The following is a 27,075-nucleotide window of genomic DNA, read 5'->3' on the forward strand; positions in this document are numbered from 1 at the left end:
CAGGGCTGTGTGTAAACAATGCAGCCCTGCTCTGTGTCAGCGATCACCGTCAATTGCGGGAAAACGGCCAGTGAAAACCGTCCGTGACCCGTCGGCTGACACCCGCTGCTGACACCCGCGGGACAGTTAGGGCAGGCGCGCGCCTCGCGCGCGCCCCCTACCTGTTTTGAAGGCAGCCGTTTTAAAATGTGCTTTTGCCTACCAGTGCCGCCCTGCCGCCGTTTATATGCGGTGGTTGGGCGGCAAGTGGTTAAATGAAAATTACTCGGTCATGCAACACTGTATCCAAAAGATATTTTAATCATTTTTGAGACAGATAGAGCTTTCTTTCGGTGGTATTTAATTACCACTAGGTTTTTATTTTTTGCTAAACAGAAAAAAAAAAGACTTGGAAAAAAACAAACATTTTTTCTTAGTTTCTGTTTCTGTAAAATCTTGCAAGTAATTTGTCTGGCAGTTGTGCATGGCAACCAATCTGCTTCTATCGTCAGCTTATTCAGTTAAAGTGGAACTAAACTATCTTCTCCTTTCCAGCCAAGGAAGCTGCCATCTTAGCCTCTGTGTGATCTGCAACTGCCATGAGGCTGCTGCACGTGATCAGTTACGACACCAGCCATTTGATGGTTTGACAGTTTGGTTGAGAACACAAGCAAATTTGACAGTTACATTCCTGGCATGCCAGGAATTTAACTGTTTTTTTTAAACGGTTTGGTTCAACTTTAAGCTTTGAAAATGAACGTTACACGCTGATTGGTTGCCATGTACAGCTGCTCCAGATTCTGGCTGCTCTAGTAATAGAAATATGCTGTTCATTTTGTTTCAGATCGAAATTCAGATGACATTGTTGTATTTGAAAATTTAGATGTATCTGAATTTCCGAATACAACAGTAACGAATTTCAATGAATCCGAAATAAATATTAATGAAATAATGAAATTATATTTTTTTCATTTGGATGCTTAAAGCATCCAAATGAATATAATCATTCAAATTCATTCATCCTTAACAACCATGACTCATCTGCTGTCAGTGGGATTGCCCGCTGACTGCAAAATATAAATAAAACAATTACCGGCATTAAAAAATGTTTAAAAAAACTGCATGGGGATCCCCTCTAATCCATAGCAGGCCCTTCCATACCCAATAATCACTTGGGGGGGGGGGCTGGGATCTGGGGGCCACCTTGTTAAAGGGGGTTTGCAGATTTCGATAAGACCCCCACAACCACTGGCCAGAATTGTGGAAAAGAGGCTCTAGTCCCCATCAACATGAACATCAAAAGCTTATTGCAGAACTTTGAATCTGAGGGCCCGTCCTACAAATTCAGTTCACAACACTGTGTTGAAAAAAGTAGGACATGCACTATTATTGTTTCAGTGCAGCATATTGCAATGCCGTACACCACACTGCAACATGCTGCAGTGAATAAAGAATAAGTAACAGCTTCCACACCACCTTATAGCAGAAATACTGCTACAGGGCGGCACGGAATGCGCAAAATAACATATATATACATATATATATATATACACGTTTTTTCAGTTCCAGGTAGGCTTGCGTGCGCCCTACCCGCACCATCATTCGCGGCCTTGGCCATCAATCACCAGGTCCCAGATGGTGATTTCTCGCTGGCACCCAGTGATTGCAGAGTATCTCCAAAGAGGGAGAGACCTATGTATAAACAACACAGATCTCTCCCGTCAGCTCCTGCACACTGCTGTGTATGGCTCTGTATAGCAGAGCCATACAAAGCAGTGTGCTTACAGTGTAAAGCACTCACACAGCACACAGTTAACTCTTTGATTGCCCCACATGTTAACCCCTTCCTACCCAGTGCCATTAGTACAGTGTCAGTGCTTTTTAATAGCACTTATCACTGTACTGGTGTAACTGGAGATGTCAGTTACACCAAGTCAGTTCCCCCCAGTGTCAGAATGCCCGCCACAGTCCCGCTATAAGTCGCTGATCACCGCCATTACTAGTATTGAAAAAAAAAAAAATTCCAGTATATATACTTCCATTTGTAACACCTAACACCTTTTTTCTATTTTTTTTTCTCTCAACATGTACCGCACAAATGCTAATACTCCTAAATGCTACTAAAACACTATTACCAGCATTTTTTATCCAGAGTTTTTTGAGCTTAAAAAAAAAACGCTAGTGTGCATGGAGCCTTAATGTCTTTATAACATTTCAGTAAAGTAAATCTCTCCACACCAATCTCTTCACAGTGCACAATGATGGTCTCAGTATAACGCAGCCATTGGTGTGAAGGAGGCATTTTGGACCTCTACAGAGACACCACTGAGATGGTAAGACTATAGCGCTGCTTTATAACCGGGTCACCTAGGAATTCATTGTGAACACTGAAGAAACTACTAAAAAAATTAACCATGTGGTAGCTCTAGTGTAGTATCTTCCTCTAGTGCAGGGGTCTCCAAACTTTAGAAACAAAGGATCAGTTTACTGCCCTTCAAACTTTAGGGGGGCAGGATTGTGGCCAGTGGGAGTAGAAAATGTCCTGGCATCACTGGGAGTAAACAATACCCTAGGCTTGGTGGTCAGTGGGAGGAACAGTGCCCCATCGTTGGTGTCAGTGGGATAATTAGTTTCCCATTTCTGGTATCAGTGGGAGGAACAGTACACCGTTGCTGGTGTCAGTGGGAGGAACAGTTCCCTATCGCTGGTGTCAATGGGATAATTAGTTTCCCATTTCTGGTATCAGTGGGATAATTAGTTCCCCATTTCTGGTATCAGTGGGAGGAACAGTACCCCGTTGCTGGTGTCAGTGGGAGGAACAGTGCCCTATCGCTGGTGTCAGTGGCACGTCACTGGTGTCAGTGGGAGGAACAATGCCCTGTGGCTGGTGTCAGTGGGAGGAACAGTACTGCGTTGCCAGTGTCAGTGGGAGGAACAGTGTCCCGTTGCTAGTGTCAATGGGAGGAACAGTGCCCTATCGCTGGTGTCAGTGGGAGGAACAGTGCCCTATCACTGGTGTCAGTGGGAGGAACAATGCCTCATCCTTGGAGTCAGTGGGAGGAATAGTACCCCATCGCTATTGTCAGTGGGAGGAATAGCGCTCCATCGTTGGTGTCAGTGGGAGGAATAGCGCCCCATCGCTGGTGTAAGTGGGAAGAACAGTGCCCTATAGATGGGGTCAGTGGGAGGAAAAGTGCCCTGTTGCTGGTGTCAGTGGAACAGTGCCCTGTTGCTGGTGTCAGTGGGAGGAAAAGTGCCCCGTTGCTGGTGTCAGTGGGAGGAACAGTGCCCTGTTGCTGGTGTCAGTGGGAGGAACAGTGCCCGTTGCTGGTGTCAGTGGGAGGAACAGTGCCCCGTTACTGGTGTCAGTGGGAGGAACAGTGCCCTATAGCCGGTGTGTGGGAGGAACAGTGCCCTATCGCTGGTGTGTGGGAGGAACAGTGCCCCCATTGCTGGTGTCAGTGGGAGGAACCATGCCCCATCATTGGGGTCAGTGGGAGGAACAGTACCCAATTATTGTTGTGAGTGGGAGGCACAGCGCCCAATTGTTGGTGTCAGTGAGAGTAATAGCACCCCACCGTTGGTGTCAGTGGGAGTAATAGAACCCATCGTTGGTGTCAGTAGGAGGAACAGTACCCCGTTGCCAGAGTCTGTAGGAGGAACAGTGCCCTATTGCTGGTGTCAGTGGAACAGTGCCCTATAGCTGGTGTCAGTGGAACAGTGCCCTATAGCTGGTGTCAGAGGGAATAATAGCACCCCATCATTGGTGTGTATGGAAGGGAAAGTGTCCCAAGGGCCAGATAAAGGCAAGCAAAGGGCCACATGCAGGCCAGTTTGGAGACCCCTGCTCTAATGGGAAAAAAAAACTCTTATTAAATGTGCAGTAACTCTACGTGACAAGAATACTATTTATCAGTAGCTTCCAACTTCCCCTTTATACAAACTACAATAGACATTCTTAGTGTACAATAGGCGCTGCCTAGTGACAAAATGGCCGTTGAACACGAAAGGAAACAAAAGGTTTGTCTGTAGAAGCGGTCAAGTACAGAAACATTTCCGGTTAGATTAGCCAATCACAGTGCACTCGACGAAGGCGTTTACCGCGTGAACCAATTGACACACGGCAGTGACTCGGGTTCATCCAATCACAGGCTGCAGCGTGTCGGGATTTACCCCTTCTCCTTCCCTGGCCTGCTCGGAGTCGGTTGCCATTTTGTGGAGTTCGCGCCTGGAGAACGCAGGGTGGTGAGTTGAGTATGGGGAGATCTTTTTAGAAGGGTTCCCTGTGAGGTCTGGTGCTATGAACAGGAAGGTGGTGTGTGGCCGGTAATCGATGTGTGCGGTATCATGGTATCGCTTCGTCTATATGAAATAGGGCACGCCAACGCGCTGGAATGGGTGCTGAACGATGTGACTGGGATGGAGTGTGTGTAATGTGATGTCTGCCCCAGAACAATGCCGGCCATACATGCCTCACTTTTCAGGTGGTTTCAGTCAGCTTCACGTGTGTAGGGGGAATGGTGTCCATGGAAACCAGGAAATGATTGCAATGAAGGGCGGGCGGCTGTGTGTGGGGTGGTTTGGTTCTCCACTAAGGCAGATCCAGTTTAGTGAGAACTCTGTGGGGTGGATTTACTAAAGGCAAATACATATGGCACATGTAGCTGCACTCCTCTTCCCCAGAGCTGAATGAATGTGGTGAAGCTTCACTTTGTGAAGAATATCCAATCATGAGCAAGGAAAAAAAAAATAAGTGTTTGCTTGTACATGGTTGGATGATGGAAATCAGCAGAGCTTCCCACTCATTTCACTACTGAGCTTCCAGTGTGCACAGTCTGTTGCCTTTAGTAAATCACCCCCATTGTGTGGGCCCTTGTCAGATGTGTGCATTGTTCTGGCAAGCTCCATGAGGGCAGAGGTTGATGTGAATGTAGCATACGTAGAGAACTCTGTAAACGATCAGAGCTGTATAAATATACTATATAAATCACGGTACATTTGCATGGACAAAAAAATGCACCTGTGTAGTTTTTGTTTAGCACCCTGTGATGCACCGTAGTGTTTTCTTGTGTCCATTGCATTGGGCTGCCTTGAGCATGAACTGTGCCTGGTTCAGGAGTTGTGGTGGAACAAGTCTTCACCCACAGAAAAGGTGTGAAGCCGTGAAGTGATTGTAAAGGTGGAAGGTTGTTTTACCATTGTAAGCATGAAGGTAGAAAACCACCTGTGTGCTGCTCCCCCCCCCCCCCCCCCCCCCCAGGCTGCTTTCACACTAATCTGTTTTGCTTCTACATTAAAAAGTGGAAGAAAAACATGTGACCGTGTACAGGTGAAACTCGAAAAATTAGAGTATCGTGCAAAAGTTCATTTATTTCAGTAATGCAACTTAAAAGGTGAAACTAATATATGAGACTTATTACATGCAAAGCAAGATAGTTCAAGCCGTGATTTGTCAGAATTGTGATGATTATGGCTTACAGCTCATGAAAACCCCAAATCCACAATCTCAGAAAATTAGAATATTGTGAAAAGGTGCAACACTCTAGGCTCAAAGTGTCCCACTCTAATCAGCTAGTTAAGCCATAACACCTGCAAAGGGTTTCTGAGCCTTTAAATGGTCTCTCAGTCTGGTTCAGTAGGAATCACAATCACGGGAAAGACTGCTGACCTGACAGTTGTGCAGAAAACTATCATTGACACCCTCCATAAGGAGGGAAATCCTCAAAAGGTAATTGCAAAAGAAGTTGGATGTTCCCTAAGTGCTGTATCAAAGCACATTAATAGAAAGTTATGTGGAAGTGAAAAGTGTGGAAGAAAAAGGTGCACAAGAAGCAGGGATGACCACAGCCTGGAGAGGATTGTCAGGAAAAGGCCATTCAAAAGTGTTGGGGACTTTCACAAGGAATGGACTGAGGCTGGAGTCAGTGCATCAAGAACCACCACACACAGACGGATCCTGGACATGGGCTTCAAATGTCGTATTCCTCTTGTCAAGCTGCTCCTGAACAACAAACAATGTCAGAAGCGTCTTACCTGGGCTTAAGAAAAACAGACCTGGTCTGTTGCTCAGTGGTCCAAAGTCCTCTTTTCTGATGAGAGCAACTTTTGCATCTCATTTGGAAACCAAGGACCCAGAGTATGGAGGAAGAATGGAGAGGCACACACTGCAAGATGCTTGAAGTTCAGTGTGACGTTTCCACAGTCTGTGTTGATTTGGGGAGCCATGTCATCTGCTGGTGTTGGTCCACTGTGCTTCCAGGGTCAACACAGCCATCTACCAGGAGATTTTGGAGCACTTCATGCTTCCTTCCGCAGACGAGCTTTATGGGGATGCTGGCTTCATTTTCCAGCAGGACCTGGCACCTGCCCACACTGCCAAAAGCACCAAAACCTGGTTCAATGACCGTCGGATTACTGTGCTGAATTGGCCAGCAAATTCGCCTGACCTGAACCCCATAGAGAATCTATGGGACATTACCAAGAGAAAGATGAGACATGAGACCGAACAACGCAGAAGAGCTGAAGGCCGCTATTGAAGCATCCTGGTCTTCCATAACACCTCAGCAGTGCCACAGGCTGATAGCTTCCATGCCACGCCAAATTGAGGCAGTAATTGTTGCAAAAGGGGCCCAAACCAAGTATTGAGTACATATGCATGCTTATACTTTTCAGAGGTCCGATATTGTTCTATGTACAATCCTTGTTTTATTGATTGCATGTAATATTCTCATTTTCTGAGATTGTGGATTTGGAGTTTTCATGAGCTGTAAGCCATAATCATCACAATTATGACAAATCACGACTTGAACTACGTTGCTTTGCATGTAATGAGTTATCTCATATATTAGTTTCACCTTTTAAGTTGCATTACCGAAATAATTGAACTTTTGCACGATATTCTAATTTTTCGAGTTTCACCTGTATATCTATGGAACTCTTCACACTGATCTGTTCCAGGCCCAGTGTGGTTTTTAAAATTGTGCTTACTGTGTTTTTGGTGCAGGTTTGGTACGGTAAAAAAAAAAAAGCTGCACCTCCCCATTGAAATGAATGGAAAACGCACCCATGGTACGTTTGAGTCACATGTCTGTTATAAAAAAAAAAAACCACAACTACGGATCAGCGTGAAAGTAGCCTAATCTTAATCAGCAATGTGCATGGGAGCCTCGGCTCTCCCAGCTCGCTCTCATCGCTGGCTGAGACGCAGCAGAAGCCATTGTTGCCCACTGCTGTTATTCACAGCCAGTGATGGGGAAGTGGGGCTCAGGAGCAAGCATGCATGAGTGCCCCCAGAGCAAGTGGCTTGCTCTGGGGACGCTCAGCTTGGGGGAGGGGCCGCGCGCTCCAGTGGAGGGACCTGAGAAGAGAATCATCGAAGCTAGGTTCACACCTATGTAGGCTGTGGTAGATGCGTTTTGCGGTGCAGTTTGCGTTTTTGTTTTATTATTATTATTATTATTATTATTATTATTGCATTTCACATTTTTGGAATATGTTAATGTTGCTGGGGGGGGGGGGGGTCTGCTGGTATGCAGGGAATGCACCAAAATGCATGTACATGTCTTTCATGCGTTTCCATTCAAATCTATGGAACTAAAATGCAGTCTGCTGTGGGCAGAAAATTCCCTGACACTTTCCTGAAAACGCATGGATGTGAACGTGACTCAAAGGAAATCATGTTAAATGGACTGTAGTGCATTTCTGTAATTCCAAAAATGCAGTGAACATAGTCTGACGTTTGTTTAACCACTTGCCTACTGGGCACTTTTACCCCCTTCCTGCCCAGGCCAATTTACAGCTTTCAGCACTGTTGCACTTTGACAATTGTGCAGCCATGTAACACTGTACCCATATGAAATTTTTATAATTTGTTTTCACACAAATTGAGCTCTTTTGATGGTATTAATCTCCACTGGGGTTTTTATTTTTTGCACTGTAAATGAATGAGAGCAAAAAAAAAAGGTTTTTTTTGTTTCTATTATAAAATTTTGCAAACAGGTAATTTTTTTCTCTTTCAGTGACGTGCATTGATGAGGCTGCACTGATAGGCAATACTAATGGGCACTGATAGGTAGCGCTGATGGGCATTGATTAGGAGGCACTGATATGTAGCAATGATGTGCACTGACTGGTGGCACAGCTGGGTGACACTGATAATCAGTGCAGATCTCCCCTGTCACATTTGCCAGTTATCAACAGTACTTTCCTCACACTGTGACAGCGTGAGGAAAGTGCAGCTGATAACCGTCAACTGTATTTACATTGTGATCTGTGTCATTGGGCACAGCTGATCACGTAGTAAAAGGCTGCTGTGATTGGCCTCTTACCTTATTACGTGATCAGCTGCGTCCGTAGGACACAGCGATCACCGACAGCGCTGGCGGCTCATTCTGGGATGGTGTCCATGGACGCCCTCCCAGAACTAGACAACTGCGCTGTAGCCGTCTTTCGTCTATAACACGGTTGGGAAGTGGTTAAATTTAAAAAAAAACAGAACTTTAATAACACTTAACAGCCCATAGATAATGCAGTTGTCTTTCCTTCCACCACGGGTGGGGGAGACTTCCCTGCCGGCAGAACACAATGATCACTTCTGGCGATAGAGCTTCCAGCTGTGTTCACATAAAACAATCTGACAGGCTGTGTACTGAAGTCCATTGATGGATCAACTACGGTATGACCAGCCTGCCCATAGATGGATCGAATCTTGCTGAACCAGTCAAGATTCAATCCATTTATGGCCGACTTTAGGCCACTTGCACTTGGGAGTGTAAAAAGCCACATTATTTTTTTGATCTGAATATAGATGCATTGTCTTTGGTGCAGTGTAGTCTGCTGCGTAAGGATCAGTAAATGCCATAACACCGTGCGGGGGAAGCCCATGCTCCATGCACATTTCCTGCACTGTGTTCAAAACCTAGTGTCTGTAGTGGGTGTCAGTGTAAAGTTAATGACACCCCAGATGTAGATGGCAAACACAGTTAACTTTCCTGCACTGGATTGCTTGGTACCAAAGAACCATGTGGTAAGGTTGCAGTGTTTTTTAAATGAGTGCATTCACTACTTTGGATGTAGTGCAATGCAATTTCAGCCCATTCAAATGAATGTGCTGAAAACCCACTGGACTCAAAATCGCACCAGAATGGAGTTCCTCTGCCAAGTAATTTGATGTTTATACTCAGGATCTTGTAACAGATCCTGAATAAAATGGTCCATAAAGACAAGTATGTGTATACGTGCAAAAAAATTATTTATTGCCAATGTTGCTATATATGAGATCTGCATAAATTGCTGTGCTCAAATGTACATCTTTTATTTTTTAATTTTTGTTTGTTTGATGGCTCTGTATTGTTGATCTCTATGTAGCTCTGTGTATTCCATAGACAACAATGTATCTACCGTGTTTCTTCGAAAATAAGACACTGTCTTATATTTTTTTGGGCTCAATAAAACACACTAGGTCTTATTTTCAGGGTAGGTCTTATTTTTTAATGCACAGTTTGGACAGGGAGTGCAGAGGTGAGCTGCAGGCAGTTGTGGATGAGGGTTACTATAGAGAGGGCCAGCTGATGACAGTTGTGAGCTGCAGTCAGGTGTTGCAGAGGTGAATTAACAGGTGAGTCTCAAACAGGGTGCAGAGATGAGCCACAGACAGGGTGCAGGGGTGAGTTGTGGCTGGGGCTACAGGGACAAGCTTTGGACAGGAGGTGCAGAGCCGAGCTGTAGCCTTGTGTTTGCAGAGGTGGGTTGCAACTCAGCTCACCTCTGCACCCCCCCCAGCCGCAGCTCATCTATGCACCATGTCTTCAACTCACCTGTAAATATACCTCTGCAACATCTGACTGCAGCTCACCTTTGCACATCCCCCCCATCTTCCTCCACTTCCCTCATATGGTTAGCTAGCTTTACAAAACACAGCTGTCAGCCCCTCTCTATAGTAACTCCCGTTTTAGGTCCTATCTTTCCACACAGTGCACCAAGTGCACTTACCGCTCCACCTCTTCCCCACTGGCCGGTGATCACCCCTGGGGCATTGGCTTCCATGCATTAGGCTGCAGGATGAGATGCCCCGCCCCTAGACACTGCATACTGCACCCGCCGATATCTGTTCCTTCCCTGTCCCATAGTGAGTACAGAGGTAGGGAAGTTCTGTGGGAGTGAATGGTGCTGTCACTTACAAGAGGGATTGTCACTTGCAAGCACAAAAGCTGCGTTTCTTTTTTTTTTTTTTAAAAGACCGTAGATATTGGTGTGCACAGGGCCAGTGGCGGAACAGTATTCCGCCACGTTCTGGCTGAAAAAAAGCCCTGATCACAACTAGGTCTTATTTTCAGGGTAGGTCTTATATTTTAACAATTCCCAAAAGTAGTACCAGGTCTTATTTTTGGGGTAGGTCTTATTTTTGGGGAAACAGGGTATATGTAGATCAGTAAAAAAAAAAAAATGGAGTTTTTCACTCCCGTATGCAAGTGGCCTAGTACAGTGAGTACAGAGCCGTAAAATATATTCACAGAAGTGAGTGCACCCCTCACATTATTGTAAATATTTTATCTTTTCATGTGACAACACTGAAGAAATTACACTTTGCTACAATGTAAAGCAGTGAGTGTACAGCTTGTATATTTGCTGTCCCCCAAAATAACTCAACACAGTCATTAATGTTTAATCTGCTGGCAACAAAAGTGAGTATTCCTCTAAGTGAAAATGTCCAAATTGGGCCCAAAGTGTCAATATTTTGTGTGGCCTGTAACAAGCGTACACACAGTGAAAGACGCAGCCCTCCATTTTGTTACAGAAATCTCCATTTTGTCCCCTCATTCTCCACCCTTCCTCTCTGTTCATACACATTGACATATGGCCTGTTTGTTAGGAGTGTCACAGGCCAGGGCACAGCAGGGAGCCCAGAGCTATAAAACACCTCTCTGAGCGAGGTCCCTGGTTGTCTGAGAGAGCTGTGCCAATATAGCACCTCATAAGAGATAATGCAAACCTTCCCAGGAGTTCAAGGCGTTCCAGACAAGCAGGAAACCAGATAACACTTTTAATATCCATTTTTCCCCTATGTCTCATATCTTGGAATATGAGAAACTTGCATAAAAACCAGGCATATCTTCAGGTTGGCCACGAGGAGACAAACAGTTTGATAGGTCACACTCCCTGACTGGAATACATAGGAAAGCAGAAAATTACATCTCTGGAACCCTTCAAATATGTATTTCATATCTACCCGCTCCTCAGAGGCATCTGCATAATAATCTACCCGTGGGTGGAATGTCATTTGTGCATTGGGAAAGTTAAGAGCCAAAATATGAACTATAAGAGATTTTGGCTCTAGTTTAGTTTTAGGTCCACGCCCAGACGATCCCTCCCTAAACAGGGTATTGGTCCTTGACTTTAGAGACACCCCCGGTCGCGGAACTACAAAATGGGTTGTCAGGCCTAAGAGTAAGTTGAAGAAGTCTCCCATTTAACATCAGAACCAGCTTGGGAGAAAGCCCTCTCGCTCTGAAACTTGATCTGCTAACCCAGGATTTTGGCAAGTACTTTAACCTCCTTCCTGTTACCCCTTTGCTGTGCTGTTCTCTGTGTGTGTGTATATATATATATATATATATATATATATATATATATATATAATTGGTTACATCTTTTTTTTTTCTGTAAATATTTTTTACACCCGTTTGACCTTTTAGTAATAAATCTTTCCTTCTGAAAGTGTTAAACTGTTTCTATAGCTCTTTATTGCAATTTATGAATTACTGCCTCTAAAAGAGCGCTACTGTGTTTGTTTAACCCTCTGTATTACCGGTCTGCGGTGACCGTGTTATACAGACTATTATCTCAACCATTGTAGTGTTATAGCTGATATTGGCAAGTTTCCTTTCTCTGCACAAAAAGGAGGTGGCAGTGTGAAGGGTTAATTGTGTAATTAACCTGATCCAGTAACAATCGCTTAGGCTGCCGGTACATAGCTTGTGGTCCAATTAGCTGGAAAATCGTTGTGCTGGGTGTGGCATTGTTACGCACGTGACATCGCGGTTTTAGATTGGCTAGTCCTTCGGTCACGAGTTTGATGAGAAGGGCTAGGGTCTGACGCCGCGTTCGTCACATGGCCACCATTATTTTCCAGCACTGCCTTAACCCTCTCAGGCATAGAGTTCACCAGAGCTTAACAGGTTGCCACTGGAGGCCTCTTCCACTCCTCCATGACAACATTACGGCGCTGTGGATGATAGAGAGCTTGCGCTCCTCCACCTTCTGTTTGAGGATGCCTCACAGATGCTCAATAGGGTTTAGGTCTGGAGACATGCTTGGCTAGTCCATCACCTTTACCCTCAGCTTCTTTAGCAAGGCAGTGGTCGTCTTGGAGGTGTGTTTGGGGTCGTTATGTTGGAATACTGCCCTGCGACCCAGTCTCTGAAGGGAGGGGATCATGCTCTGCTTCAGTATGTCACAGTACATGTTGGCATTCATGGTTCCCTCAATGTACTGTAGCTCCCCAGTGCTGGCAACACTCGTGCAGCCCCAGACCATGACACTCCCACCACCATGCTTGACACCATCTGAACCAAATAAGTTGATCTTGGTCTCAGTCCACAGAACATGGTTCCAGTAATCCATGTCCTTAGTCTGCTTGTCTTCAGCAAACTGTTGGCTTTCTTGTGCATCATCTTTAGAAGAGGCTTCCTTCTGTGACAACAGCCATGCAGACCAATTTGATGCGGTGTGCGGCGTATGGTCTGAGCACTGACAGGCTGACCCCCCCCCTTCAACCTCTGCAGCAATGCTGGCACCACTCATACATTTATTTCCCAAAGACAACCTCTGGATATGATGCTGAACACGTGTACTCCGCTTCTTTGGTCTGTCATTGTGAGGCCTGTTTGGAGTGGAACCTGTCCTGTTAAACCGCTATATGGTCTTGGTCACCGTGCTGCAGCTCGGTTTAAGGGTCTTGGCAATCTTCTTATAGCCTACGCCATCTTTATGTAGAGCAGCAATTTTTTTTTTTTTTTCCAGATCTTTGCCATGAGGTGCCATGTTGAACTTCCAGTGACCAGTATGAGAGAGTGAGAGCGATAACACCAAATTTACCACACCAGCTCCCCATTCACAACTGAGACCTTTTAACACTAACGAGTCGCATGACACCAGGGAAGGAAAATGGCTAATTGGGCCCAAATTGGACATTTTCACTTAGTGGTCTACTCCCTTTTGTTGCCAGCGGTTTAGACATTAATGGCTGTGTGAGTTATTTTGAGGGGACAGCAAACTTACACTGTTATACAAGCTATACACTGACTACTTTACATTGTAGAAAAGTGTCATTTCTTCAGTGTTGTCACATGAAAAGATAGAATCAAATATTTACAAAAATGTGAGGGGTGTACTTGCGTCTGTGAGATACTGTTATGTGTGTGTGTATATACTGAGTAAAGTAATTTACGTGCATGTGGGTGTGTAGTCATCTATACGCATGTTTGCTTGCATATATTGCAACTCTAGCAATGAAGAATTTTATGTGTGTATATGCATGTTTACACAAGGTATTTACGGTGCATATGACTCAGGACCTCTGTCAACAAGGTTCTGTGTATAAGCAGTAAATTATTACATCCGTGTGCAGCTGTCCTATGAATGAATCCAACCTTAGATATATTTTCATGTTAAAAACGCAAACACCTTTTTATTTTTTTTAATAACCACTGTCAGGTTTTTGTGTCCTACAATCCCTGACCTGAATTCTGGAAGTGAGATGAAATCTTTCCAATAGGAAAGGAATTTTAGGGCTCACACACACTTCTCTTTATATATTGAGCTTCTATTTTTTTGTAATGGATTGAAACACAGCTCTCTGGTACCTGTACACCAAGCAGGTACTTGCAGTTAGAGACACGTGTTACCACTGGTTTACATATATGCGGGCTGCGTTTTGCGCGGGCACGAGAGCCCATTCATTTGAATGGACGCCCGTGACACGCAGGGAAGAAGTCCCTGAACTTCTGAAAACGCAGCCCGCACCTCGGTTCCCAGTACGGTTCCGGTTTCCAGTGCGGGCGATGTGCTATTAGAACTAGTGGCGCCCGCCCACAGGTCCACATTCCTCTGTGCGGCTGCACGGATTTTCGTGCGGATCAGCAGCCGCACCACACGCACAAACAGTGAAGGAAATAAGTATTTGATCACCTGCTGATTTTGAATGTTTGCCCACTCACAAAGAAATTCAGTCTAAAAATCGAATGGTAGGTGTATTGTAACACTGAGAAAATGCAGAGCAACAAAAAATTCAAAAGAAATGCATGTCTAACAAATTATGCACTGATTTGCATGTTCATGAGGGAAATAAGTATTTGATCCCCTATCGCTCAGCAGGATTTCTGGCTACCAGGTGTCTTTCATACAGGTAACAAGCTGAGATTCGAAGCAGTCTCTTAAACTGAGTGCTGCTAATCTCATTTTGTTACCTGTATAAAAGACACTTGTCCACAGGAGCAGTCAAATAATTAGATTCCAAACTCTCCACCATGTTAAAGACCAAAGAGCTGTCCAAGGATGTCAGGGACAAGATTGTAGACCTCTACAAGGCTGGACTGGGCTGCCAAGCAGCTTGGTGAGAAGGTGACAACAGTTGGTGCAATCGTTCGCAAATGGAAGAAACACAAAACAACTGTCAGTCTCCCTAGGTCTGGTGCACCATGCAAGATCTCACCTCGTGTAGTGTTAATGATCATAAGAACAGTGAGGAATCATCCCAGAACTACACGTGAGGATCTTGTCAATGATCTCCAGGCAGCTGGAACCACAGTCACCAAGAAAACAATTGGTAACACACTACGCCGACAAGGATTGAAATCCTGCAGTGCCCGCAAGGTCCCTCTGTTCAAGAAAGCACATGTCCAAGCCCGTCTGAAGTTTGCCACTGAACATCTGAATGAGGCAGAGGAGGACTGGTTGAAGTGTTGTGGTCAGATGAGACCAAAATCGAGCTCTTTGGCATCAACTCAACTCGCTGTGTTTGGAGGAGAAATGCTGCTTCTGACCCCAAGAACACCATCCCAACTGTCAAACGTGGTGGAAAAATTCTGCTTTGGTGGTGTTTTTCTGCTAAGGGGACAGGACAACTGCACCGCATCAAAGGGACGATGGACAGGGCAATGCACCATCAAATCTTGAGTGAGAACCTTCCCTCAGCCAGGGCATTGAAAATGGGTCGTGGATGGGTGTTCCAGCATGACAATGACCCAAAACACACGGCCAAGGCAACAAAGGAGTGGCTGAAGAAGCACATTAAGGTCCTGGAATGGCCTAGCAGTCTCCAGACCTTAATCTGATTGAAAATCTGTGGAGGGAGCTGAAAGTTTGAGTTGCAAAACATCCGCCACCAAACCTTAATGACTTGGAGAGGATCTTCAAAGGGGAGTGGGCCAAAATCCCTCCTGAGCTGTGTGCAAACCTGGTGGCCAACTACAGGAAACGTCTGACCTCTGTGATTGCCAACAAGGGAAGGTACTAAGTCATGCTTTGTGAAGGGGATCAAATACTTATTTCCCCCATGAACATGTAAATCCGTGCATCATTTGTTAGACATGCATTTCTTTGGAATTTTTTGTTGCTATTCTGTTTGTGTTACAATGCACCTTCCATTCGATTTTTAGACTAATTTCTTTGTGAGTGGGCAAACATTCAAAATCAGCAGGGGATCAAATACTTCCTTCACTGTATGTGAACCTAGCCTTAGAGCCGGGGGCAGTCAGATGCTTGCCATAATTGCATTTAACTGCTTGGTTAAGGCTACATGCGAACAGCAATGGCTGCTGTCAGCCTGTCATTACTCTTTACAGGCTGTGTGCTGCCACCACTATTTGCATTCACCTATCATTACAAGCTCCAACTTTTTTTTTTTTTTTTTTTTTTTTTTTAACTTAGATGCTGTAGATTGTGACATGTCACGGATTTATTTATTCCCACAGACTTGTAAAATTACTAGAAGGTCCACAAACCTTCAGTCATTTTAAGCCAGTTTTGCTATAGTATCAGTTGGATATGGCAAGTCTGAAAATTCACTGTTTTTATTGTAGTAAGCCTTGCCAGGTGACTACATACAGTGTTGTTGATTCTCATAATACTAATTTAGGGTTTGTAGTTTCTCATGCTTCTGTCATTGTCCTGCAGTGATATGGAAGTCAGCGGGAGAATCCTTTAAGCAATGTGGAGAATGTGTTGATGATTAAAGTGACACTAAAGCTTCAGCGTGCGTAGTGTTTTTTTTTTTTTTTTTTGTTTTTTTTTGCTTCTCCCCCCTAAATGCCCCCAGGAAAAGCTGCTCGCCCTAAGGCAGGGGTCCAGTTCACTGTCCCTCAGTCCGTTGGAGGGCCGGACTATAGTTTAAAAAAAAAAAACCTATGAACAAATGCGGACACAGTACAGGAGATGACCAGAGACTGCGGACATACAACGGCGGCGGGAATACTGGGCCGGCTGCTCCATAAGACGTACAGACACTTCAACCCCCCCCCCCCCCCCCCCCCAAGTGTGTCTTATGGTGCAAAATCGTGCCCCATCATTGGTGTCGGGGGGAGGAATAGTGCCCCATCGTTGGTGTCGGGGGGAGGAATAGTGCCCCATCGTTGGTGTCGGGGGGAGGAATAGTGCCCCATCGTTGGTGTCGGGGGGAGGAATAGTGCCCCATCATTGGTGTCGGGGGGAGGAATAGTGCCCCATCGTTGGTGTCTGGGGGAGGAATAGTGCCCCATCGTTGGTGTCTGGGGGAGGAATAGTGCCCCATCGTTGGTGTCTGGGGGAGGAATAGTGCCCCATCGTTGGTGTCTGGGGGAGGAATAGTGCCCCATCGTTGGTGTCTGGGGGAGGAATAGTGCCCCATCGTTGGTGTCTGGGGGAGGAATAGTGCCCCATCGTTGGTGTCTGGGGGAGGAATAGTGCCCCATCGTTGGTGTCTGGGGGAGGAATAGTGCCCCATCGTTGGTGTCTGGGGGAGGAATAGTGCCCCATCGTTGGTGTCTGGGGGAGGAATAGTGCCCCATCGTTGGTGTCTGGGGGAGGAATAGTGCCCCATCGTTGGTGTCTGGGGGAGGAATAGTGCCCCATCGTTGGTGTCTGGGGGAGGAATAGTGCCCCATCGTTGGTGTCTGGGGGAGGAATAGTGCCCCATCGTTGGTGTCTGGGGGAGGAATAGTGCCCCATCGTTGGTGTCTGGGGGAGGAATAGTGCCCCATCGTTGGTGTCTGGGGGAGGAATAGTGCCCCATCGTTGGTGTCTGGGGGAGGAATAGTGCCCCATCGTTGGTGTCTGGGGGAGGAATAGTGCCCCATCGTTGGTGTCTGGGGGAGGAATAGTGCCCCATCGTTGGTGTCTGGGGGAGGAATAGTGCCCCATCGTTGGTGTCTGGGGGAGGAATAGTGCCCCATCGTTGGTGTCTGGGGGAGGAATAGTGCCCCATCGTTGGTGTCTGGGGGAGGAATAGTGCCCCATCGTTGGTGTCTGGGGGAGGAATAGTGCCCCATCGTTGGTGTCTGGGGGAGGAATAGTGCCCCATCGTTGGTGTCTGGGGGAGGAATAGTGCCCCATCGTTGGTGTCTGGGGGAGGAATAGTGCCCCATCGTTGGTGTCTGGGGGAGGAATAGTGCCCCATCGTTGGTGTCTGGGGGAGGAATAGTGCCCCATCGTTGGTGTCTGGGGGAGGAATAGTGCCCCATCGTTGGTGTCTGGGGGAGGAATAGTGCCCCATCGTTGGTGTCTGGGGGAGGAATAGTGCCCCATCGTTGGTGTCTGGGGGAGGAATAGTGCCCCATCGTTGGTGTCTGGGGGAGGAATAGTGCCCCATCGTTGGTGTCTGGGGGAGGAATAGTGCCCCATCGTTGGTGTCTGGGGGAGGAATAGTGCCCCATCGTTGGTGTCTGGGGGAGGAATAGTGCCCCATCGTTGGTGTCTGGGGGAGGAATAGTGCCCCATCGTTGGTGTCTGGGGGAGGAATAGTGCCCCATCGTTGGTGTCTGGGGGAGGAATAGTGCCCCATCGTTGGTGTCTGGGGGAGGAATAGTGCCCCATCGTTGGTGTCTGGGGGAGGAATAGTGCCCCATCGTTGGTGTCTGGGGGAGGAATAGTGCCCCATCGTTGGTGTCAGTGGAGGGGAGGAATAGTGCCCCATCGTTGGTGTCAGTGGAGGGGAGGAATAGTGCCCCATCGTTGGTGTCAGTGGAGGGGAGGAATAGTGCCCCATCGTTGGTGTCAGTGGAGGGGAGGAATAGTGCCCCATCGTTGGTGTCAGTGGAGGGGAGGAATAGTGCCCCATCGTTGGTGTCAGTGACACGTAACTTGCTGACCCCTGTTCCATCATGGTGCTGCTGCAGCCAGCATACCTGGTTGCAGCAGCACCATCAGCACGGCACACTTACCTGTCAGCTGTCCTTCACTCCGGCCTCTCTCTCACTCGATATTCGCGGGGCCGCTCGGCTCCACCTCCTCACAGGTGATTGGCCGCCTGTGTGCCTTTTCTGAGCTACAGTTCTGTCGCCCAATCATGGGTGAGGAGGCGGAGCCAAGCGGCAGGAGTGAGGGAGTTGCCGGAGTGAATGAAGGAGCAGCGCTTCCTGGACTGGATCGTCGTGGGACTGGGACCGGAGCCAGGTAAGGTACAGCAGCCCCCTGCCCACCCCTGTACTTAGTGTCCCTTCCTGTCCCGCCCCTGCTGGCGGGCCGGATAAATGGCCTCGGCGGGCCGCATGTGGCCCGCGGTGCGTAGTTTGAGGACCCCTGCCCTAAGGCCACTGCTGCATGCTCATCCACAAGCCGCTGCTCTATGCGTCCCGAAGACATTTTCTCAGTGAATGCAAAGCATTCCTTGATTGGTTGAGGTGGAGAGGCAGGTTGGTGACATCGCTGTTTCCCATTCAGTGAGAAACGGAAAGTGTGTTCTGAATAGTTTCCATGCCGCGCAAGCAAGCTTTTGTGTTCAGTATGCCGCTTGGCACAGGACTCGCACAGATAACTGTGGCAGCAGTATTCACTACGGGATTTCCAGCTCCTAGAGGGATCTCACAGGTATGGTATATGCAATTCTTTTAATGACTGGAACTCTTTTATAGGTTTTTGTATTAAAAGGAAGCTGAAAATTCTCCAGTAAGAGACAGCAATAAAAACCTGACAAAAGATTAAGCTCTGGTTCACACTAAATCCAACTTTGAAATTGTGCGACTTCACTTGAGTTTGCACAATTTCAAAGCACTTAGTCATTGCGATTTCAGATGCAACTTGGCTGACATCTGTTACTTCATGCACAGATGTCTATGCAAGTTGCACCTGAAATCGCAGAGAATGCAGAAAGCATTTTTTTTTTTTTTTCCCAAGTCTGTGCATCTCAAAGTCATACCGATTTGAACAATTCCATTGCCGACAGAATGGTGCGACTTGTCATGTAATTTAGAACCGTCATATCGCATGTCATGTGGCACCATGTGAACCAGGGCTGAAGGTTAACTTTCCCTCTTTATTCATAACAAAATTAAATGTTTTGGGTGGAGTCAGGCATTGACATTTAACCACTTGCCCTCCTGAGGATTTTCCAAACCCCCCCCCCCCCCCACAAACTGACAGGGAGGAGAATTTTGTGTACAGAAGGCTAGTTTTGCTTTGTTTTGTTTTTCTTTGCCTGCATGTTTTTATTACTGTGGGGGCTTTACAGTTCTGTTGTCTCTGTGATTGGGACACAGGCATCAAAATCTGATGGCGGTAAAAGCTATACCTCTCTAGTTCATCAAAGCACACATTATACCCCTTCCTGTCCAGGTCGATTTTCAGCTTTCAGTGCTGTCGCACTTTGAATAACAATTGCGCGGTCATGCGACACTATCCATATTACATTTTTATCATTTTTTTCACACAAATATAGCTTTCTTTTGGTGGCATTTAACCGGTTCCATACAGGGCATTTTTACCCCCTTCCTGCCCAGGCCATTTTTCAGGTTTCAGCGCTCACACTTTGAATGACAATTGCGCGGTCATACAACATTGTACCCAAACTAAAATTTTATCATTTTCTTCACATAACTAGAGCTTTCTCTTGGTGGTATTTAATCAACACTGGGGTTTTAATTTTTTCTAAATTAACAAAAAAAGATTGAAAATTTTGAAGAAAAATTTGTTTCTGTTATAAAAGTTTGTAAATAATTGTTCATACATTTAGGCCAAGATGTATTCTACTACATGTCTTTGGTGAAAATAACCCAAATTAGGATGTATTTTTTAGTTTGTAGGAAAGTTATAGAGTTCACAAACTATGGTATAGATCTGAATATTGATCAATCCTGAAGTACTGACAGCCAATCTAATTTCTTGAGGTCCAAGAATGTCAGAACAGTACAGATACGACCCCTTTTTGTAAAGTAGACAGTCCGACGTATTTCATAAGAGGCATGGCGAGTTTTTTGAAGTTGTAATTTTATTGTCATAATTTTTCAGAAAATGAAAATAATCTTTTTTTTTTTTTTTTTTCTTTTTTCATACTGTCACCAGTGCAGCACAGCGTCGTCATATAATTGGCATGGCAGTACGATTTTTTTTATTAGTTTTAATTTATTACATTTTTTTTCTCTTTAAGATTTTTTTTTTTCATATTTAACTATGACCAAAGTAGTATGTTACCATAGTAACATTGTACTACCTTGGGGAAGTGATCAGTATTTATTTTTTTATTATTTTTTTTTTTTAGACAATTTTGCTTATAGCAAAGAATTCCTTTGCTATAACCAAGCATTTACCTGAATGACATCGATTCATTCAGGGGGGTTTTTTTGGGGTTTTTTTGTGCTTAGCTGTGATTTGGCCACAGCTAATCACATGACACTGCTGGGCTGTGATTAGCCCAGCTTCTGCATGTGATCGCTGTGATCATTCACAGCTAGACACAGTATACAATGGATGGCATGAAAGGAAGCCACCCGTTGTATACAACTGTCATGTGACCTGCTGTGATTGGTCACATGGTACTGGAAACGGGGCCGGTACACAGATCTGTCATCGGCCGTGTCCGAGGTACATGGCAGTGACAGTCCGCTCCGCAGAGAGGACCTGTGTGCATTCAAACTGCGCCTGAAAATGCCTGAAAGGACGCCATATGGCGTCCACCCGGAGGAACGAGCTGCTCGCCCGACCACCTTTGTGCTATTGGCCAGGCAGGAACTGGTTAATCACAGCTGGGTGTCTTTATTTTTTGCGCTATAAACAGAGCCAAAAATGGAAAAAAAACCTTTTTTTTTTCTATTGTAAAATTTTGCAAACCGGTAATTTTTTTTTTTTTTTTTTCTTTTCTCCACTGATGTGTGTTGATCAGGCTGCACTGGTGGGCGGCACTGATGGGTACTGATCATCAGGGCACTGATGATTGGTGCCGATCCTTCCTCTTGACAATGGCTGGTTATCGGCAGTAGCGTGAGGAAAGTGCAGCCGATACCCGGCAACTGTATTTACCGATCTGTGTCATTGGACATACCTGATCCCGTGATTAAAAGCCACTGTGATTGGCCTTTTACCTTATTACGTGATCAGCTGTGTCCATAGGACACAGCGATCACCGACACCGCTGGCGGCGCATTCTGGGAGGATGTCCATGGATGCCCTCCCAGAGCTGGACCACTGCGCTGCAGCAGTCTTTCGGCTATAGCACGGTTGGGAAGTGGTTAAATTAAAAAGGAAAGTGCAGCCGATAATCGGCAACTGCAGTTACCGGTGATCTGCTGTGTCACAGCTGATTACATGGTAAAAGGCCGCTGTGATTGGCCATTTACCATAGGACACAGCGATCACTGGCAGTGCCGGGTGTGTGCTGCTGGGGAGAGCGCAGGGGTGTGTGTTCTGGAATGGACGTCCAGACAACCACGCTGTAGCTGTCCTTCAGCTATAGCGTGGTAGAGAACTGGTTAACCTAATTTGGACAGGAGTACTACATAAACTGCTTTTTTCGCTGTAGTTGCCTGGTGTTAATTTTGTGTTTTTCCTCTCTTCTCAGGATTGTCAAAATGGTGAAGCTGTTTGTAGGTAACCTTCCCCCTGCGGCAACTCAAGCAGAGCTCAAATCTCTCTTTGAGCAGTATGGTAAAGTAACAGAGTGTGACATCATAACAAATTATGCCTTTGTTCACATGGAAGACAAAAAGGCTGCTGATGAAGCTGTAAATAATCTGAATCAGTGTAAACTTCATGGAGTTTCCATCAATGTGGAACACAGTAGAGGCAAACCTAGAGCTTCAACCAAGCTTCATGTGAGCAGCCTTAGCACTGAGTGCACAGGTGACGAGCTACGGGAAAAATTTGAGGAATACGGGACCGTGTTGGAGTGTGATATAGTTAAAGATTATGCCTTTGTTCACATGGAGAAAGCAGAAGAAGCCTTGGAGGCCATCAGAAATCTAAACAACTGTGATTTCAAAGGTGAAATTTCTTTTGACAGCTGGGATCAACTGTTTTGTTTTTAGGTGTCTTCAATGAGAGGTGCAATTGGGTTTCATGGAGGAGTCATGTTGAAGTTTGGGGTTACTACAATACATTCATACTTGCCTGTATGCTGCAGAATCGCTGCGATACTACAGCTGTTACCTGTCAACTCTAAGACTGAGAACTGAGATCAGTCAATTCTTGGTCTTCTATGAGCGGAGAGCAGTGACGGTCAGTCTCCAGCCTCCTCTCTGCCCCTCCATTGCTCAGTGGAGTGCCAGGCAGCAGAGGGGGGTGGGCGCAGCTGGTTTTGGCTCTCAGCCATGCACTGAGAAACAGAACTAGCTGTTCATTAGGCATGTGGGAGGTTCCCTACAATGTAATCAGGATTCTTTCTGAGTCAGGAAGCTATGGAGACTTACACTGTCAATTCACCACACCAGGGTGAAGGGAGCTTGCAAGTGCAAGGCTCTTGTTTAACAGTAAATTCTACCTACCTGTTACCAAAAATCAAATGAGCAGTGCATCACAGCGCCACTTATCTGTGGTTGCCAGAGAAATTAGAGGGGATGATGTCAGAGCTGGGGCATGATCTTTGCATGTGTGTGAAGGCAGCACACCTGTATACAAATGAAAAGTAATAACCTTTTAATTTTTAGAGGTTGATAACATTGTTCTGTGGGGGTGGGGTGCTATTTTCTGACTTGCATGGGGAGCTGCTGATGCAGACTGGTGAGTATGCTTAATGAACCATTTGTGTGAACAGATGTTCCCACTGGCAGGATTTTGAAGACGTTTGTACTTCAGCGCAATAAGCATCTGAGTTTAACCTGAACTGAAATGTTTTATTGAAAGTTAAATCTAAAAAGAGTATAGAGCCCCGTGGTGGTGCTGCTTCCTGCAAAAAAGATACACCACAAGCTATCTGCCTGCCTTACAGATCCTGGAAGCAGAATCACTAATGGCCCTCTTTAATAATGGGTCGTAGATTGTCTCAGTAGTTCTGTGTGCATTTTTATATTTCTTTGCCATTTAAGACCTCTATTAGTTGCATCAGTTTGGAACTGCAATACTGAGGACTCATTCTCACCATGGTGCAGAGACATCGGTTTTTCTGCACGTGTTCAGTTGTTCTCTACATGCCCTGTTCACACCACTAGTGTCATATGCAGATTTTTTTTCTGCAACGTGTATAAAACTCATTGACACGTGCATGAAAACTGATGGCTCTACAGGTGAAGTCTGCATGTCAGTTTCCATCAATTTTTCTGCACGTATGGTGTTAACAAAGCCTTAATATTAAGGTTCTTACCCTGGCAAAGTATTTTTTTTAAATGTATCCAATAGGGCAGATCGTTTCAAAAGTTGCTATCTGTTATAACTGGTGAAAGGAAAAATATTTGTATTGATGCAGCATTGCTCAGAAGTGATTTACATAACCGTCCCACTGGGCTCCCAACCATATCTGTTGACTGGTACTTATGGTGTGATCTTACTGTATGGCTTCAGTTAATACATAATGCAAAGCTAATAGCTATGACTGAGCATTATAATTTCTACATGTACAAATCATTTCTAGTTAGTTCACTGAAGCATTCCAATGAAAGCCCTATTTTAATACAACACGTGCCAGTTTGGTGGATGCAGTTTTTAAGGTAAGCGTTCAGCTGCTCTTAGCATTTTTATTTTAGCACTTTTTATCACAACTGAACTGTCTGGGTTCCCCCCCTCATTGTACATGAAACTGTCTTGTCAATGGGTTTTTACCATTCATAAATAAACATACTACTACTACTGTTGCCGCATGCTGCGTACAATTCCCACAATAAATTACATTACACAGTGTGCTTTGTTTTTAAACTAAAAAAAGTATATATACACACAACTGTGTTTAAACTTTGTGAAAACATATGATGGGTTATACTAAATTATTTTTATTTTTTCTCTTTTCAAGGATTGTTTTTCTGCTTCACGTCATACAATAAAAAATTTTAGAAACTTTTAGAAAAAAATTCAATTTGTAGTAAGCTGAAAGAATAATATATTTGCCCTTCAGCTGTTTTTTTGGGTTTTTGGTTTTACGTTAGTCACCTCAGTATCAGATGTAATGTCTTGTATCTCTAGTACTTTCTGGGAAGGGAATTGTCCCCAGACTACTCACCATGAACCCTTGTCGCGTGTGCTCTCTTAAAGGGAAAAAGATGCACGTTCAGCTTTCTACAAGCCGTCTGCGAGTAACACCGGGGATGGGAGAACAAAGTCGATGCTACCGTTGCGGGAAGAATGGCCACTGGTCCGGAATGTGCCCCTTAGATCAAATGGCTCAGGAGATGGGGCCACCTTATCATGATCCTTTCGCCGATCCTTATGTCCCAATGCGCAGTGCGGCGGCTGCCTACGCGGAGCGTATGTTATATGATGAACGCCGCAGCCTCATAGACTACTACCATCGTTACCGTATACGCCCGTCATCGTATGATACCTTTATGGAACGTCGACTGCCTCCTATCCCCCCACCATCAATGTCCACTTTAACACACAGAAAGCGTTTGGATTCCTATACATATGAGAGGCATTTGTTGCCACCTCCACCTCCGCTTCCCAGCTATTATTCACGAGATCGAAGCCCCATACGTCGTGCCGCTGCAACCACTGATGTGGAGGGATATGGTATGGAGCGCAGATTAAACCCTGCCGTACGGAGTTCGCTCTATGAAACCCCACGATACATGCGGGATTCCTATGCTGACCGGTCGCGGTTTTACTAGATTGAGGAGGTGAGGCTTTATAGTTTCTACTTCATTTCCTTTCCTGTGTCCTATTTTTTTTTTTTGTTCTTTTTTTGTATTCTGCTTCGGGTCAACACTAGCATTTTCTAGATTTGTTTTTGCAAACCGTGCAGGTTTCAAAGCGCGCTATTTAAAGACGTATCGTGCACATAGTTAATGCTGTAACATAGTTGAGACAAATCTAAATCCAGTCAACTGCAATTTTAAAAGACGTGACTTTGCGTTTTTCTTTAAAAAAAAATACCCAAGTAATTCCTTTAGAAGTGTGTTCAAACATTTGTTATAGGACAGAGGTGTATAGAAACATAGGTTTTACATTTGTAAATGGCTATCATTTTTAAGCTAATGATTTTGCATAGTGGAGACCATTAAGAAGTGTCCTTGGAGCAATAACTAGGATATTCTGGTAAAGGTACAGGTAAGTGGTTAAAATGTGTCCAGCCGTTTTTACTAGCTGACAATTTTGAAATTATCACATTAATGTGGCATTAGTGGAGCAATAGACCAGTTTTGCATAGTGAATGGTACTGGTTTTAATGACAAGCCCTCTAACCCTCAAAACAAAACTTAAAAGTTGCAAAAAAGAGAGGCCCCACTTTGTGGAGATGCTATTGAAAAAGTGTTTAGATCAGGTATTTTAGTTTACATTATGGGTTTTAGATACTTAGCAAGTGTGCAGTTAAAACGTCTGACATACTTTTCTGGATCAGAGAGGCAAACTTGACAGTCAAGACTGAGCTGTTGCAGAAAGCGTACAACGCTGACAGTTGTATTTCTTTTTGTGGGAGGTTTCCAATTGTATAGTCAGGCATTTGGCCGCTGAACATAATGTATGAATACATTTTTTTCTTTTAAGCACCTAAAATCCTTTTAAACAAGTAACCCACGTGCTATCTTATTTAGCAGAACAAAGCTGCTGTCCTATGTTGTATAGTGATATGCAGGTCTTGCCTCCCCCATAGACTATTAGGGAATATCACATGCGATTGATATTTATTTTTTTACATTTTTAATTTTATACCAAACAAAAATGCAACGTTCAGTGCTTTCTTTTTAGTGTGAAATTCAGTTGGTTACATGTAGCATCATGGGAAAGAACATTGTGACAGAACTGCAGCTAATAAATTATAGGCACAAAAACCTCATGTGACACTTATCTACTTTAGTCCCAATCCATGTATCCATTTGAGTAAGTGCTGTAGATTAACATTCAATATTGGGAACTGATTGGTGGACATCCTTTAACTAATCGCTATGCCATCTGTATAACGTGAGCAAAGATGACAATCGTTGAAAACTACAATTTTCTACCTTTTTGTTTTTAGGTAAGATACGGTGTCCGGTGCAGTCTCCAGTTGGGTTTGCAATAGAAAGTTTTTACCTACGTACGCCAGATACATACAACATCAAACCTGTTTTTTGTTTTGTGGTTTTATTTTTTGGGGAGATGTAAATGTTTTATTTTTGGGTTTATATGGCCAGTACAGTTTGGGCACTTCTCAGCTTGGCTATCTGTGCAACACTACAGATTTTTTTCCATTTACAAAATGTTAGATATGTTAAATCTGTGGGCTAAAAATTACCCCTAAAATGTGTGAAAACTGCAATACATTGGAATGGGTCGGTAATCAAACTGTAACATGTATGTTTGATGTAGGTCTGTTTTTTAAAAAAAAAAAAATATTTTCAGGAAGTTAGCAATTGTAATGTCAAGGTTTGCTGCGCAGTGATTAATGTATTAGCAGAACAGGGCAGATTTGTGTCTGTCTGCATAGTATGCAGTGTGCCTGTTAAATGCTAACATTTACATTTTTTCCCTTTTTTTTCCATCTTTCAATAATAAAGATCACTTTGAAAATTG

At 44.8% G+C, this 27,075-nt stretch overlaps 1 protein-coding gene across 1 annotated transcript; it reads left to right on the top strand.

Annotated features, from left to right (window-relative positions):
- Nucleotides 1-4,116: 4,116 nt before the first annotated feature.
- On the top strand, nt 4,117-27,075 carry LOC149442074 (RNA-binding protein 4B-like). Its single transcript, XM_089656551.1, has 4 exons — nt 4,117-4,224; nt 22,001-22,422; nt 24,619-25,202; nt 26,540-27,075. The coding sequence occupies exons 2-3, from the start codon at nt 22,011-22,013 to the stop codon at nt 25,191-25,193; spliced, it is 987 nt and encodes a 328-aa protein (XP_089512677.1). The 5' UTR covers nt 4,117-4,224; nt 22,001-22,010; the 3' UTR covers nt 25,194-25,202; nt 26,540-27,075.

The sequence above is a fragment of the Staurois parvus genome, unplaced genomic scaffold, assembly GCF_062004578.1.
Source record: "Staurois parvus isolate SC_StPar_1 unplaced genomic scaffold, SC_StPar_1.0 ptg000916l, whole genome shotgun sequence".
Lineage (NCBI taxonomy): Eukaryota > Metazoa > Chordata > Amphibia > Anura > Ranidae > Staurois > Staurois parvus.